The following is a 14599-nucleotide window of genomic DNA, read 5'->3' as shown; positions in this document are numbered from 1 at the left end:
AGGTGAAAGGCACCTCCTGGGGCCCCACAGCCTTGTGTTCCCACCATCCTTTTGAGCTGATCAAGGCACCAGTCACACAGCGTTGCCGCTAATTGGGTCAGGTTAATCCTTGCATTCCCTTTAGGATTTGGGAGCAGACTAGGACGGCCACAGGTGTTTGAGGGTAGGAGAGAAAGCAGGAAGCGGGACCGCCCTCTCCTCCTCCTCCTCCAGACACCAGGTCAGGATCGCCAGGCGGGGCCAGCTTTACTATTTGCGGGGTGGTGGGGGGAACGAATCTGAGGCCCCGCCCGGTGTGCCGGTGTGCCAGTGTGCGAATGCGCGTACTCGCCACTTGCCGCAGGGGCTCGGGCTACAGCCTCCAGGGCAACTGGAAATCCTCAGGTTCCAGCGGACTGCAATGGGTCGCCTCCACGTTTTTGAGGTGTTTCCGCGCCAGGAACAGCGCAAGCTGCCGGCGCCGCCGCGAGCTCAGGCCCTTGCCCACGAGCCATGGGAACGAGAGCCCGTGTGGTCCCCAGGCTTCCTCGTCTTCCTGCTCGTCCTCGCAGTGCGCGCGGTAGGAGCGCAACAGTGCCAGGCACCAGTCGTCGTCCACGCGGTAGCGCGCATAGAAAGCGGCCTCCTGTGCCAGGCTGCCTGCGCGCAGCCAGCGGGTCACAACAGTGAGGCCCTCGCGCTCCATCACAGCCGGGTAGCGGTGCTGGAGCAGGCGCAGCAGCAGCTCGTTGCCGCGGTTGCCCTCCACGTCGCCGGCCGGCAGGGGGCGCAGGTGGCCCGAGGTGCTGACCACGTCGTCCTGCGTGCGCCTGAGCAGCAGCACCGGCCCGGGGTAGCAGCACAGCTGCTCCGCCACATTGAGGTTGAAGTGTTCGCGCACGGTGCGCACCACCAGCCCCTTCCAGCTGTGGGGCATGACCTTGAGGGCCAGCGGCACCAGGTCGTCGAAGGTGGCGTCGAGCACCAGCGCACCCAGCTCCGGATATGTCATGGTGGCCCAGGTGGCCGTGAAACCGCCAATGGACCAACCATAGACCACCACGTGCGCAGGCGGGAAGTGAAGGCGGTGCAGCGCGTACTTGACCACCACGTCCATGGCGTTGGCGTCGTGCCGAGGGAACGGTGCGCCCGTGCTGCCCCCGAAGCCCGGGTGGTTCCAGCCCAGCACCGAGTAGCCAGCCTCCAGCGGCGCCGACAGGCATCCCATTTCGTAGAAGCCGGCATTGCCTTCGCAACAGATGACCAGGTGCAGGCCGCGGCCCTGGCTGCCTGGGTGCTGGCGGCGATCCATGAACATGGTGTCGATCTCGTTGCCGTCACAGGCCACCAGCTTGGCGCGCCGGCCGCGGTAGCGCTCCACAAGGCGCTCTTGGCCCTGCTGCAGCAGTGGCAGCAGCGCGCGTGTCATCAGGAACATGGAGCCGGGGTACACGAGCCAGCGGCCCAACGAGTGAGCCAGTGCGTAGCTGGCGAGCTGGCTCGGCAGCTCGCGGATCTGTTGCAGGAGGCACTGTGCCTGGCTACGCGCCCCGTGCAGCGGCCTCCCAGGCGCGTCCCCGCCGAGCGCCGCGCCGTGCAGTAGCCACACGCCCGCTGCTGCGGCTGCGCACGTCAGCGCGCGGTAACTGCTGCCACCCCCGCCGCCGGCGCGCACGTCATCCCAGCGGAAGTCCACTGGCCAGCTGCGGAAGTTGTAGGCGTAGTTGGCGGTCAGGTAGATCTTAAACACGTGCACCAGCGCCTTCACGAAGCAGACGACACACATGAGCGTCGAGGCTACCGGGTGCTCTGCGCGAGCCCTAACGCCCAGGGCCAGGGTCTAGGCGGGAGGCCCAGGCCCAGCCAGGTAGGGGGGTGCAGGGACGCGCGCTGCGCAGGGCTGTCTTGAGACATGCCTCCTCGGGGCTCGGTCTCAATGGCCTTTGTGACCTAGGCCTTCCAGGGCCCAGGGGAGGTGGCGTCTGCTCTGTGCGCTCTGGCTTTGTGAGTCACTGTTGCTGGGGGCGAGAGGCGACGCCCATCGCACAGAGGGTTCCCAAGCCCTGGGACCGAAGTTCTGCCCCGCCCCTGGGATACAATCCCTATGACCCGGCGGCGGCCACACCCTCCCCAGGCCCTCCTCCTGTATCTTACCCCAAGCCCTGCTGCCCCCACGTCCTGCCCACGCCCACCCCCACCCCACCCCACCCACACTTGAGCAGCATCCAGCCTGCCTCCTTAAACCGAAGGTGGACAGAGATTGCAGAAATCTCTTCCTGGGTGGTCGTGGGGGGTCTCCTTGGGGAAAATGCAGGGCTTCCCATGGCCTGAACCAAGCTTGCTGTGAGGCGGGGCCGCCCACCTCTGGAGGTACCCACTCTGGTGGGAAAGGGAGCCAGGGCCTGGCCACCGCGGCTCTGGGATCAGGCTGTGTGAGAGCTCGCAAAGCCAGCGCGGACATCAGGAGAAAGCTGGGGATAGTTGTTCCCTGCCCAGGCCCATGCCAGGCGCCCCCCGCCCTCTCAGTGTAAAGGGGCAGCCTGGGAGATGTGCCATTGTCACTCTGGGGGGCATGGAGGCCGGCCACTAGAGCACGGAGGCGGTTTGCTCATGGTTGGCGACCCCCTCCCCTGCATGCTTTCCTTCCCAGGAAAGTGGGTGAGTGCTCGCTGGAAATCCCCTGCCTGTTCTGGACCCCCTTTCCACCGGTACTAGCAGAGGCAATGACCTCCTCCAGGTGGGTCCTTCCGGCCCATGTTCCTCATTCTCAGCCCTGGTCGAGCACTCCTCCCCCTCAAGCCATCCCACAGGCTGTACCTTCCTCTTTTCTAGAGGGCTCTGGTGAGTTCCCCTTTCTCTCCTGCACCAGAGAGGGCCAGCCCACCTGAGGGCAAAGGTAGCAGGGTCAGAGGCCACCAAGGGGAGCCAGGGTAGAGCCAGGCCTAGGGGCTCGTTCAACAGTTGTCTGGGTGTGAACAGCTTCTAGTGACAGGTCCAGGACCAGCAGGCCCTCTGCCCCACTGCGTGTCTAGGCTGGGGGCTCTGAGGCCTCGTCAGCCCCTACCAGGTTTGGGAAGCCGAGCTGAGGACACTTGCTGTCTTAGAGGTTGGGGGACAGGAGGGTTCAATCGGCACAGCGAGGGGGTGGGGAGGGTCCCCCCGGGGTTTCCAGATAAAATTCAGGATTGAATTTGAATTTCAGATAAAGAACAAATATTTTTTGAGCATAAGTATGTCCTAAATATTGCATGGGACATACTTAATCCTGTTTTTAGGTTTCTTTGTTGTTTTTTGCTAAGTCTGGCAACTCTATCTCTGACACCCCTCCGCCCAGCCAGCTGACATCCATTTTCCAGCTCTTATTCTGGACGAGGCTGCTCGGCTCGCAGGTCTGATCTGAGGACCCGATGTGAGGACCGAGAGAGTCCAGTGGTGCACCTAGGCAGGGCCCCTCCTGTCCCCTGTGCCCTGCAACCCCCTCGCTTCGTCACTGGGTCCCTGGCAGCAGCTGCCCAGAGACGGGCCCACAGGGAACCACCCCGGGAGCTGTCTGTAGGGACTGGTGGTCGTCCCCGCCGGAGCACCCGCCCTGGCCCTGTGCGCAGTGCAGGGTTGGAAGCCTTGGGGAAAGGTAGGGGGCATTCACTCTCCCAGGAACCGCCCATGAACTCCGGGGTGCTGATCCAGTGGGAGAGGGGTAAGGCAGACCCCAAGGCTCCCGGCTCATTTCGTGAGACCAAAGGAGTGACCCCAGCAGAGCAGAGGGCCTCAGCCTACACTCGGCAGACAGCGGACGGAGTGGGGGTGTCCTGGATGATGGTCCACACAGCACCTGGGACACACCACGTTTTGTGTCGATTCCCCAGGAGAAGCTGGGGCGTGGAGGAGCTCCGCTCCTGGGGCTGGTCCCGCCCGGTCAGCCTGAGACTTCTGTTTGGAGGCTTTCCTGCCTGGCCCACCTGCCCTGGGCTCCCCTGGAAGAGCAGGAGGCTTTGAGGGGGATGGGAGCCAGAGACCGGATTCCGAGGGGCAGAGGTCAGTGGGCGGAGTTTCCGAGCCCCTGGGGCCCTTACCCTGTGTCTGGCCTGGCCTTTGAACAACCCCCCAGCCCAGCCCATGGGAGCCCGAGTGCCCCAGAATCGCCAGCTCTGTTGAGACAGGAAGCATGTGACAGGAAGGCAGCCCTCCTCCTGCTGCCCTCTCTCTAGAACCCCCCGACTGGACCAGCTGCAGTAGCAGTGGCCGCTCGTGTCCCCCATCTGCTCAGGGAAGGTGGGGCTGTGTCCCCAGTTATCAGTCCTCAGTTCCAGGAGGCAACGCCCCTCGGCCAGTGTCAGCCAGGCAGACATCGCAGCCTGCGCCCCACCCCCGCCAGAGCCGGCTGGGCTCTGTGGCCTCTGGTCCTCACCCTCTGAGGCTATTCCCTCCTGGCCAGTTCTGCCCAGCCTCCCTGGAGGTCCTGATTTATGCTGCTAGCGGCGGAGCCAACCTTGGAGTGTGAGGGAAAGAGAAAACCAGTCCCAGAGACCGGAGGGCCGGGAGCCAGGATCAGAGCCCCTGGCGGAGGGTGTCCAGCCGGGCAGCCCAAGCTGACCACAGCAGCCCAGGGCCCTGGGGCGGCACCCTGGCCTTGTGAGGGCTGCAGCCACCCCGTGGGAGGGGGAGCTGAGTCTGCATAAAGGCCTCTGCTCAGGAAATGGGGTGCAGGGAAGGTGGGGGCTGGCTCAGGGCCTGAGGACAGGAGGGGACGCTTCCTGGCGGATGCGAGGTCAGAGAGGGGCGGAAATGGCCAGACAGCTGCTGAACATCTGGAATCAGATTTAGCCAGCGCCCTCAAGCACGGCGGGGTCGGCGGGGGAGTGGTGCGTGCCCACGCCCTCCCCTTCCTGCCTCCCTGCATGTCACACTGCGTCCACCATCAGGGGAAAGTCTGGCTGGGGTGCAGTGTTACAGCCGGGCCCATGGGGGCTGAGTTGCCCCTGGGCTCAGGCCCCTGGGAGGCGCACAGGCTGCTGGTTCCTGCAGACCGCGGTGCCCCTGGGGTTGTGCAGCCCCACCTCTGCTCCTGGGATGGTCCCTGGGACACGGTAGGTGAGCTTGGAGGGGTCACCGTGCACTCGGGCCCAGGGTCCCTTCTGGCTGGGAGGCCCCTCAGAGTAGGGCCTGGTCCCTCCGGCCACTGTAACACCCAGCAGCGATGGAAGTCGAGTGGTTAATTATTGTTTTGTTATTCACAGTGCAACCAGTGAGACAAACAGGAGGTCAAAAAGTTAGCTGTGCCCCACACACACACCTGGTGTCCAGGAATATTAACCTGGATGTGTCCTCTCAACTTCCTGTACCTCCCACGAACGTGCAGAATGCACGGCCCACTGCAGTGGCGATTTCATGGCGGGCTCCACAGCGGCCCAGACCCGCGGCCTGCCAGCCTCTCAGCGCCTGAGTGTTTAAGGCCTGAACTGCGTAGTGCTTCTCCACAAGCTGGCACCTCCTTGAGTCCTGTCCCAGTGTGCGTCATCCGTGCAGTGAACGTTCACTGAGGCTGACCCGCTGACTAGGCCTCACCAGAAGCCCTTCTGCCAGTGGGCGAGCCCTCCTCGCTCTCTGGGTCTCTGCCCCTTGGAGACCCCTCACCTGTGGGACCCCGCGCCAGCCGCTCAGTGGTGGCCAGATAGAAACTCTGGCCTGGATCTCAGGCAGCCGGCCTGGATCTGGGCGAGAGGGACGGGGAATGGAAAGGATGGGGTTCCCTTGGCCTCAAAGTCGGTCTTGGGTGTTCAGGATCTGCCGCCTTTGCCTTGCCAGTGTGGGACCCTGAAAACTAGGGATGGGGCGGGAAAAGGGCACAGCCCAGGGGCCGAGCCGGCACCCAGCCTGCTTGCCACCAGCCGCTGACTCGGAGCCGCCTTTCCTGGTACAAGCCTCTCCTGGCGACTCTGGCTCCAAAGCCCCAGGAGGGCACAGAGGCAGCCTTCTTGGTTCCTCTGAGTCGTGGAACTGTCGGGTGTTTTCACAAGGTGGTGAGGCCGCGTGGCAGGTGGAAGGTGCCACCAAAGGGACAGCTTGCACACCGGCCCTCGGAGCACAGAGGGGTGACCTGGAGTCCTGCCTGGCTCCACGTCCCCTCCTCCCGCCTGCCTACGACCTGCCACAGAGCATCTTTTGGGGTGGGGCGGGCACCCCCATAGCCCCTCCCAGTCACCCCCAAGAGCAAAACGGGGTAGGGGGTCTCGAGGACGGAGGAGGGTCAGCGAGGACTGGATGGTTGCTGGCCACCAAGAGCACTGGTCCAGGGCGGGGAGACGGAAGGCGCTGCCTGGGGGTCCCCATGGCCTGCAGTCCAGACGCCCCGGCCGGCTGCCCCTGGGCGTGGGTCTCCCACCTGCCGGGGTAGCGGGCCTGAAAGCTGGCGCCCAGGCGGCAGGACAGCAGGCTCGGGAGTGAGTCAGGCCTGGGTCCCGTGGCCATGCTGTGTTCCGGGCCCTGAGGGGAAGGCAGCGGACAGCAGGGCTGGGCCCTGCAAGGCCAGCTGAGTCCGGTCTCTGGCCCCAGGACAGGGCTCAGGTGGCCAGCGTCCCCTCTGCCCCGCGGGGCTCACAGCTGTGGGAGGGGCTGTTCTTGGGCCACCACAGGCACCTCCGAGCTTTCTCTGCCGATCTAGGTTACAGCCCTCGCGGCTCCTTCTAAGGCTCTTGCACAGATTAAAAACGGCAACTGTCCCAGAGCTGACCCCAGGGGACCCTGAAAGCTTCCTCCCCCACCCCCTGCTCACAGGCTCTCTCTGTTCTCAGCGTCCGCCGAGCTCTGGGGCGGCTGCGCCAGGCTCTCTCCCCCTGCCTCCTGCTCCTCCGGTCCCTGAGGAGCTGGCAGCAGGTCAAGCCCACCACAGCCTGGTCCAGCCCACCTCTGCTGCGGTGGGGGCAGGGGCCTCTCCAGGGCGGGCCCAGACAGGCAGGCCCTTCTTCCCTCTGTCCCCTCCCCTCCCAACTGCCCCCGCGTGGGCTTCAGGCAGAAAAGTGGGGAGAGGGAGGGTGTGAAGGGGAGAAAAGGAAGCCTGTCTGTCCGCCCCGCTCACCACAGCCAGGGACCAGCCGGGTCCACGAGGAGCGCCCCCACCCCAGTTCCCGTGGTTTCTCCAGTGGGGGCTGCACTCCTGGGTGACCCCACCTGGACCCCACACATGTCCTACAGACAGGAAGGCATCACCACCCCAGGTGGTCTACGCTGCTCGCCAGGACCCCGGGGCCAGCACAGTGTCCGGGCTTTTGCCCTGAGCCCACCCAGGAAGGCAGTGGGTGGGGGGATGATGGCGCAGAGGCGTGAGCCCCCTGTCCCCTGGCAGGCCCCCACCCTGCCCTGGGGATCCTACTGACCACAGGGCTGACCACCCCGGCTGCTTTGAAGCTGCTGGAGCCAGGCTCAGCTGCCCGGGTTCTGCACGCCCCACCCCTCTGGCTGCGTGGGAGCTGGGGAGTGACCACAGGGCTGCCAGCCGCCTTTGAAGTGCTGGGTGGGGCTGCAGGAAGTGGGCGGCAGCCCACCCAGGCCTGGGCCCCCGCCGCCCGAGGCCTTGAGCCCCTGCCCACTGGGCAGATAGCCCAGGCCCCTGAACCACTGCCCCGGGCTAGTCACCTTGGGTGCCCAGGTGTGCTGGACCAGAGGACGTGGAGGGGGAGGGAGGGAGGGGCTGCCGGGCCGCGGTCTCCCTGGCCTCTGGGGCCCAACCCCAGCCCCAGTTTTGCTCAGGCTCCCGTGGGGACGGCAGTGGGGCCAGGGTTTGGTCCCTCTCCCTCAGCTAAAAATAGCGGCTGGCTTCGTGGAAAGCCCCTGGGGTGGGGGAGGAAGGAGCGGCCGCAGCCCTGGGTGCGGAGGAGTCAGGCCAGGCAGGAAATGCCCGGTGCCCTGTCCCCTCGTGAAGGCTCCGGTCAGCAGGCAGAGCCCCTTGGAAAGTCCCGGACAGCGCCCTCAGACCTGTGTGGGGCAGGAGTCCCCCGGCTCCCTCGGGGTGGGCTTCCCCTAACCCCAGCCGCTGACACCCTCCTGGGCCTGGTCCCCACCACGGACACCAGGAAGCCGAGGGAAGGTAATTCCGCCCCCTCAGTCTCTGCACCTGGTGATGACCTGCCTTGTCCCCCCTGCCAACTCCCCCCCTTCACCTTCCCAGCAAGGACGGTTCCCTGACGGTCACAAGGGCCTGGTCACCGAGGGCCTGCTGTGCTGTGCTCGCTGCGGAGGGCTGAGCCTGGCACATTCCATTTGTGTCCCCAGGGAGCTTGCTGGGCACAAGGACGGGTTTGACCCAAAAGAGAGCTTTTCAGGGGGCGAACACTTGTGGTTGCCAACCTGGGGGCGGGGCAGGAGCTGAGACCAGGTGGATGCGTGGGAGCAAGGCCGTGAACTAGACTGCGGGGCGGGGGCCTGACCCTGGGAGAGGCCCTCGAGCTGAAGGACGTGGCATCTTGGAGGAGTAAAGCTCAAGCCTGGGCATGGGGTGTGTAGGGGTGAGGCTAGGGATGGCGGCGGGTCTGATGTGGCTTCGTAGATGGGTGAGGAGCTTGAAAGAAAAGCCACTTCTCAGAAACCCCTGAAAGATTCTCAGCAAGAAAGTTCCAGACTCAGTTTGCATTTTGGAGAAGTCACTGCCTTGTGGAGAAAGAACTGTGGGGGCGGCACAGGTGTCTCTAGTTTCTGGGATGTGGGAGCAGGCCGAGCAGGGTGGCCCCTGGAGGGACACGGTGGGACCAGGAGCATGAATTGTCCTCTCCCGGTCAGGCTTCCTGGTGGCACCAGCTTCTCCGGGCTGATCTTCCCAGTGCCGAGCAGTGGCCTGGGTGCTGTGACGGGGAAGGGGGCAGGTAGGGTTCTTCCAGATGACACGGAGAGAGCACAGAAACACCAGTAATTCCTCAGCAGAGAGAAAATGCGAAATCCGAAGTGGACAAGAGGAAGCCAGGGAGAGGGGGCGGCTGAGCGGGAGGAAGAGGTTATTCCTGGGGTGGGGGCTTAGTGGGTGTCACAGCCGTGCAGCAAGCTGGGGTGAGTGGCCCTGGATGGAGAAGGTGGAAACCGTCGTTTCCAAGAGGGGGCCGCCGCGAGGTGTGGCTGAGCCAGGCGAGGAGAGGGAGGGGCGTCTGCAGGCTCCCTGGCGAGTTTAGGGAGTTTAGGATGTTCCTACGGAGAAGGAGCAAAGGAGGCCTCCGGGGCCTTCCGCACCACAAACAACCACCTCCAACACCGCCAGCAGGTGCTGCCACTGTGACCTAACCGGTCGCCTCCATCATCATCACCTTCGTCGGCATCAGGCAGCACCGTCCTTCATTCAGTCGGGGACAGATACCTGTGAGAAGAGGCTGGGCAAGGGATTGTGTTGGGCTGTGGTCCTGGCACCGAGCAACACAGGCGAGGTGCCCCCCCTGGTGGCACTCACAGTTGGGGGCGGGGCGGGCAGACCCAAAACCAGCACGTGGAGAGACTCAGAAAACAAGCGGCAGAATGGAAGAGCCAGCAACCCCGCTCCTGCGTATTTACCCCAAAGAAAGGAAGCGTGGCCACACAGTCGCCCTCAAGTGCTGCACAGCAGCATGAGTCACAATGGCCCCAAGCTGGGAAAACCCAGACAGCCAGCCAGCGGATAAACGAACTGTGGTCCATCTACACGATGGGAAGACGGGGCAAACTACGGATATGGCGTGAGTCGCAGGAGTGTGACGTGCCCAGATGCTGTGACTTCATCCACACGAACTCCCGGGAAAAAGCCATAGTGACAAAGCACATCAGTGGGTGGCAGGGCCAGGGGCGCGGATGATGCCAAGGCTCAGGGGACTTCCTGGGGTGGTGGAATGTTCTGTATCGTGATAGTGACGATTACAGGGCTGTGCTGCCCAGTCGTCCGCTTGAAGTCGGGGCCTGGGTTCTGGTGGCTGGCTTCTGGGCGGGGGTCCCCTGTCCCTTGGTGAGGCACCTGGGAGTGGCGTCACTGGGTCATGTGGTAACTGTGACTTTGGCCTTCGGTAAACAGGCAGATCCAGACTCATGTTGTGTGTTGAGGTGATTCATTTTTGCAGGCTGTTTCAGATGAGACCTGCTCAGGTCACTGCAGCGGGCCAGCGGAGGCTCCGTGAGTGACCAGCGGCACCTGCGTGGGCATGAGGCTGACGCCAGGAGATGGTGTGTGTGGGGGGTGGGCCCCTCCGGGCCCTGGATTCGCCACCGGCCAAGAGGCAAAGCCCCAGGATCCCAGGGCAGGGTCCTGCCAGCCCAGGTGTGGCCACCGCAGGAGCCTCTGATCTGTGGCCTCCAAGCGCCAAAGAGGACCCTCACCTGCGACCATGAGACAGCGGTCAGCCGGCCTCAGGCACCAGTGCCGCCTTGGACGGCAGGCTCTGCTGCTGCTGCTCTCCATGGTTGGGGTGCAGGGGCTGGGGGCCCCATGGCCTTCACGCCCGCTGAACTGTCCCTGGGCCCCCCGTCCTGGGCCAGCCTGTGGCCTCTCTCCTAGAGCAGAGGGCCCCACAGAGGGCAGCGAAAGCAAACCCGTGGAGGCGGAGGTCCCGCATTGCGTGACGGGACTTCCCATGCTCCGTGGGGCTCCCTGAGGATGCCCTGGGCTAGAGCCACCCGGTGCAGGTGTAGGCCGCCCCACATCCTGGTGGGGCCGTGGGGGGTCGGGCTGGGCTGTGTCACGGGCGCTGGCTCCGCTGTCCTCAGAGTACCTGTGTGAAGGCTGGTTAGCGGGGCACTGGGCGATCTGGCCACTGGTGAGCCCCAGGCCCCAGTGACCTTTCCCCTGTGGCCTTGACTGGGGCTGGGAACCTCCGGCCTGACGTCCTGTGTCCTGCCAAGAGGATGTCCTGTCCTCCAGGCCAGCTCCCCTCCCTCCCCTACCCCTGGGGCCTCTGGTGGAGGTGGGAGTGGGGGTGGAGGGGAGTTGGAAGTTGGAGCTCCCCTCACCCTTGGGTCCTGAGCCCCCCTCTCCCAGCTCCCTCCGCCCTGTGCCCGAATGTGGGGGTGGAGGCCCCCAGCCCAGCACCTGGGTTCTTCCAGGACAGACTCCAGCCCCCCAGTGGGTGGGGGGCAGCTGCTTCAGGGAACAAAGGTTGGGGGAGGAGAGGGGAACAGGGAAACGGAAGGGGCTGGCTCCGAGGCCACCTCTCCATGAACTGCGTCCCCTTTCCCTCTCTTGGGTTTCCTGTCCCCGGCCTGTGTGGGGGCGAGAATGTGGGGGAAGAGGACTATGAGTCAGCTCAGCTCTAGCCCCTGCCTGGCCCGTCCCACGTCAAGGGCAGAGAGAGGCCGAGGGTGGGGTCTGGGGGGAAGGGTGCGGAGAGGCCTCTGAGTGGGCTGCGGGGAAATGGCGTGGGTACCTTGGGAGCGAGACAGAGTGGCCTGGGCATCCCTGCCTGCTGGCCCTTCTCCACATGGACCTGTGAACGTGACCCGATGTGCACGCCAGCCGGCGGTCTCTGGGCATCTGTGCGTGCGCATGTGTGTGCGTATGTACGCGTGTGTGCGCTTCCAGGTGGGGCAGGTGTCTGGGGAAGGTGGGTCTGTGTCTGTGTCTGTGAATCTGCATTCATCTTCTGAGACCGTGCGCCTGGCACGTCTCTGAGTGGTCCCTGGGCGCTGCGTGTCTGCCTGTGCGTGTGTCTGAACCTCGGGGTATCTGAGTGGCCTCTCCATGTGTCTACATTCACAGGTGGAACACTGTTTCCCCCAGAGTCAAGAATGACCAGCCCTCCAGAAAGTAGGGACCCCTGGAGAAGAAGAGGCAGGAAATCAGCTGCAGCACCCCCATTCTGTCCACCTTCTGCACAGGCAGCTCAGCTGAGTTAAAAATAGCCTGAAAATAGCCGGGGGCCTCTGGAAGAGGAAGGGGTAGAGGGAGGGGTGAGGCGGGCGGGAGAGGCAGGCGCCCCAGCCCAGCAGGCGGGGTCCTCAGCGCCAGCGCTCCAAGGCCAGCGGCCAGGCTCCCGAGGGCGGGCCACATCCGCCCGGGCCCCACCTGCCAGGCTGTGATCCCCACCCTCAGAGTTGCTCTGTGAGACAGGCAGAGCCAGCTCCGGGCGGCCTGCCTGCCGTGAGCCCAGCTCCAGCCTCAGTCCCCAGACCTGGGACGGGCCTGGCCTCCCCGGGTCCCCTCCTGCCCTCCCTGTCCCCTCCCCCACCTCGGCCCCCATCTGCTCCCTCCTGAGGGTCCCTGGAGATCCAGGATGGGGCAGGCCGGGCAGCAGAGGGCCCCAGAGAACACCCCACTCAGGGAGGGGTCAGGGAAGGGTTTTGAGGGGTTTTGTACAACTTCTGATTGAAACGCCGCACACACACAAAAAAGTGCACACGCCTCAAGTATGTGTTCAGTGAATTTTCATAAACTAGGAGCATCTTGTCACTAGCATCCAGATCAAGAAACCAGGACACTAACATCCCCTGGGGACTCCTCGGACCCACGCCCCACAGGCCACCGTTACCCAATCCTGTTGGCTCCTCTGTCCTGCCTGACTCAGCCAGTGCTGGAGGCAGCTCGGCCTGGCTCTTGGTGACGCCACCCCGGAGTCGATGGTGGCTGCCACTTTCCACTATGTGACAGGCCACACTGTCTACCCGTAGTACCTGCGCTACCGCCGATGGGCACGTGGGCTTTCCAGTTTGGGGTTGCAGGTAGGGTGGCTCTGAGCGGTCTGCTGCATGGTCTCCTGTATGAGTGCCAGAGGACACCCCAGGGCTGGGGCTGTGCTCTGAACTGGTCACAGACCCCCGCCTGAGGCTCTGGCGGGGGCACTGGGGACACTCCTCACAATGCTGGAATTTGCCCAAGATTACATGGGGCACCCACCACCCCCCCGCCCCCGGAGTGCCTGCCACTGAGCTTTGCCTAGCACGTCTCCCCAGCCTTTGGGATCTGTTTGTTCTTGGTGGGTTGGATCTTGGGCTGGGGTCTCCGGGGAGACACTGTCCCCCCCAGGAGGGATGGCAGCATGTGTGCGTCCTCCCCAGGCCGGGCGCGCCCAGGGGAGGCGCCTGTCCCTTAGGCCCACACCCACCTTTCCTTCCTCAGGAAGACGTGTGGTCTGATAAGACTCCGGTCTCCGTCCCTAAGCCCCCCAGCACCAGGACCCCCGGGAGGAGGCAGCTGGCTGGGGAGCCTGGTGCTTGGTCCCACTCCTGCACGGCAGTGTCCCAGCATGGCTACCAGAGAAGGGGGCTCTGAGCAGCCTTGCAGCCTGGCAGGGTCTGCGGGCTGAGGCACAGGTGGTCAAACCAGGTGGCGTGGCTACTCCTCCTAGCCCCTCCCAGCTGCCGATCCCCTGGACAGGGCGGCCTAGTCCCCCAAGGCCTTGGCCAAGACCCCAGCCCCCCCAGCCCCTCCCCCTGGGCCTCCCTCCCACCCTACGGACGGTGACTGCCCCCAGTGGTTCTCACTCACTGGCATCTGCCCCCCGCCGACCCTAGGCCGGCCCTCTCTTCAGGCCTCTTCCTGGAGAGTGTAGGCCTGGGGCTCCCAGCGGCCGCCCTGGCGACTCCAGCCCAAATCCCAGCAGGAAGGAGGTGCCCACAGAGCGTCCAAGACTCAAAACCACAACAGGAAGTCCCAGAGCCTGCTCCCGGCTCCCCCTGCCCAGTCCTGGACCCTCCACCACACCCACCTGGGACGGTGTTTGCTAGACCCCCCTTAGAGAACAGTGCGGACGGGTGAGGCTGCTTCTGCTAGTGGTCTTGCTCGGCCCACTCGGCTTGACCAGGTCAGCTCTTCAGGTGCAGATTGACGCACCCAAGTCCCAGCTGATCCCAGCTCTGGCAGGACCCATGACCCAAAGGGGAAGCAGATGCGGCCTTGCCCTCCTGGGGCACAGGGAAGGGATGGAAGGTGAGGCCAGAGGGAGGGCCACTCTGGGTCGTCTCCCCACACAGGAGCAGGGGGCTGCGCCTGGGTCAGCAGCGAGTCCCCAGGGCCGGCTGAGAAGCACCGGGTGGGCAGGAGCAGGAACGGCGTTGCAGGTGGAGGGAAAGCCAGCTGCAGAGGCCCGGGTGGGGGGGAGGGGGTGCCAGCTGTGTTCGGGCACTGGCAGCCAGCTCAGCTGGCAAACCCTCTCGTCCCAGGCAGGGTGTGCGGGCTTGGGGTCCTGGTGTCCGCACACCAGCGTAGGGGGCCTTGGCGAGTGGGTGGTGAGGGTGCAGGACTGGGCCGGCCGCAGGCGGGCAGGCAGGCGTGGGGGTGGCCCAAACACCCATGAGAGACCAGGAGGACGCTTTCTCCTTCTCCTCTCAGGCTGTGCTCACCTGGACGGGACCCTGGAGGCCCCTTAGAGGGGAGAGACCCCACTAGGGTTGAGGGCCGGCTCGTCTTGCAGCCATGCGGGGAAGGGAGGCTTCATCCGGGCTGGTCCCCTCATTAAGAGGAGGACCCCTAGGCCCAGAGAACAGACTCTGGTGCCCCCCCCAGAGGAGAGGGGAGGACAGGGGGGCGGGGCCAGGGCGTCCTCTCCTCCAGGCACAGCAGTGGGAGCCTTGGGGCCCAGGTGCCCCAAAGACTGGCCAGGTGACATCTGAAACCCCTGGTGAGCAAGAGGGAGGAGAGCCCTGAGGGACCCCCTGCCCGTGAACTTGACCCCAACCATGCTGGGGT

The 14599-nt window shown here is 64.8% G+C and overlaps 1 protein-coding gene across 1 annotated transcript; it reads right to left on the bottom strand.

Annotated features, from left to right (window-relative positions):
- Positions 1–304: 304 nt before the first annotated feature.
- Positions 305–2135, bottom strand: ABHD16B (abhydrolase domain containing 16B). Its single transcript, XM_011374087.2, has one exon. It carries the CDS (start codon positions 1763–1765, stop codon positions 353–355), a length of 1413 nt encoding a protein of 470 aa, XP_011372389.1. The 5' UTR covers positions 1766–2135; the 3' UTR covers positions 305–352.
- Between the last annotated feature and the right edge of the window lie 12464 nt (positions 2136–14599).

This window comes from Pteropus vampyrus, unplaced genomic scaffold (genome assembly GCF_000151845.1).
Source record: "Pteropus vampyrus isolate Shadow unplaced genomic scaffold, Pvam_2.0 Scaffold239, whole genome shotgun sequence".
Taxonomy (NCBI): domain Eukaryota; kingdom Metazoa; phylum Chordata; class Mammalia; order Chiroptera; family Pteropodidae; genus Pteropus; species Pteropus vampyrus.
The sequence above is the reverse complement of the archived record's forward strand: the minus strand, read 5'-3'. Positions and strand labels throughout refer to the sequence as shown.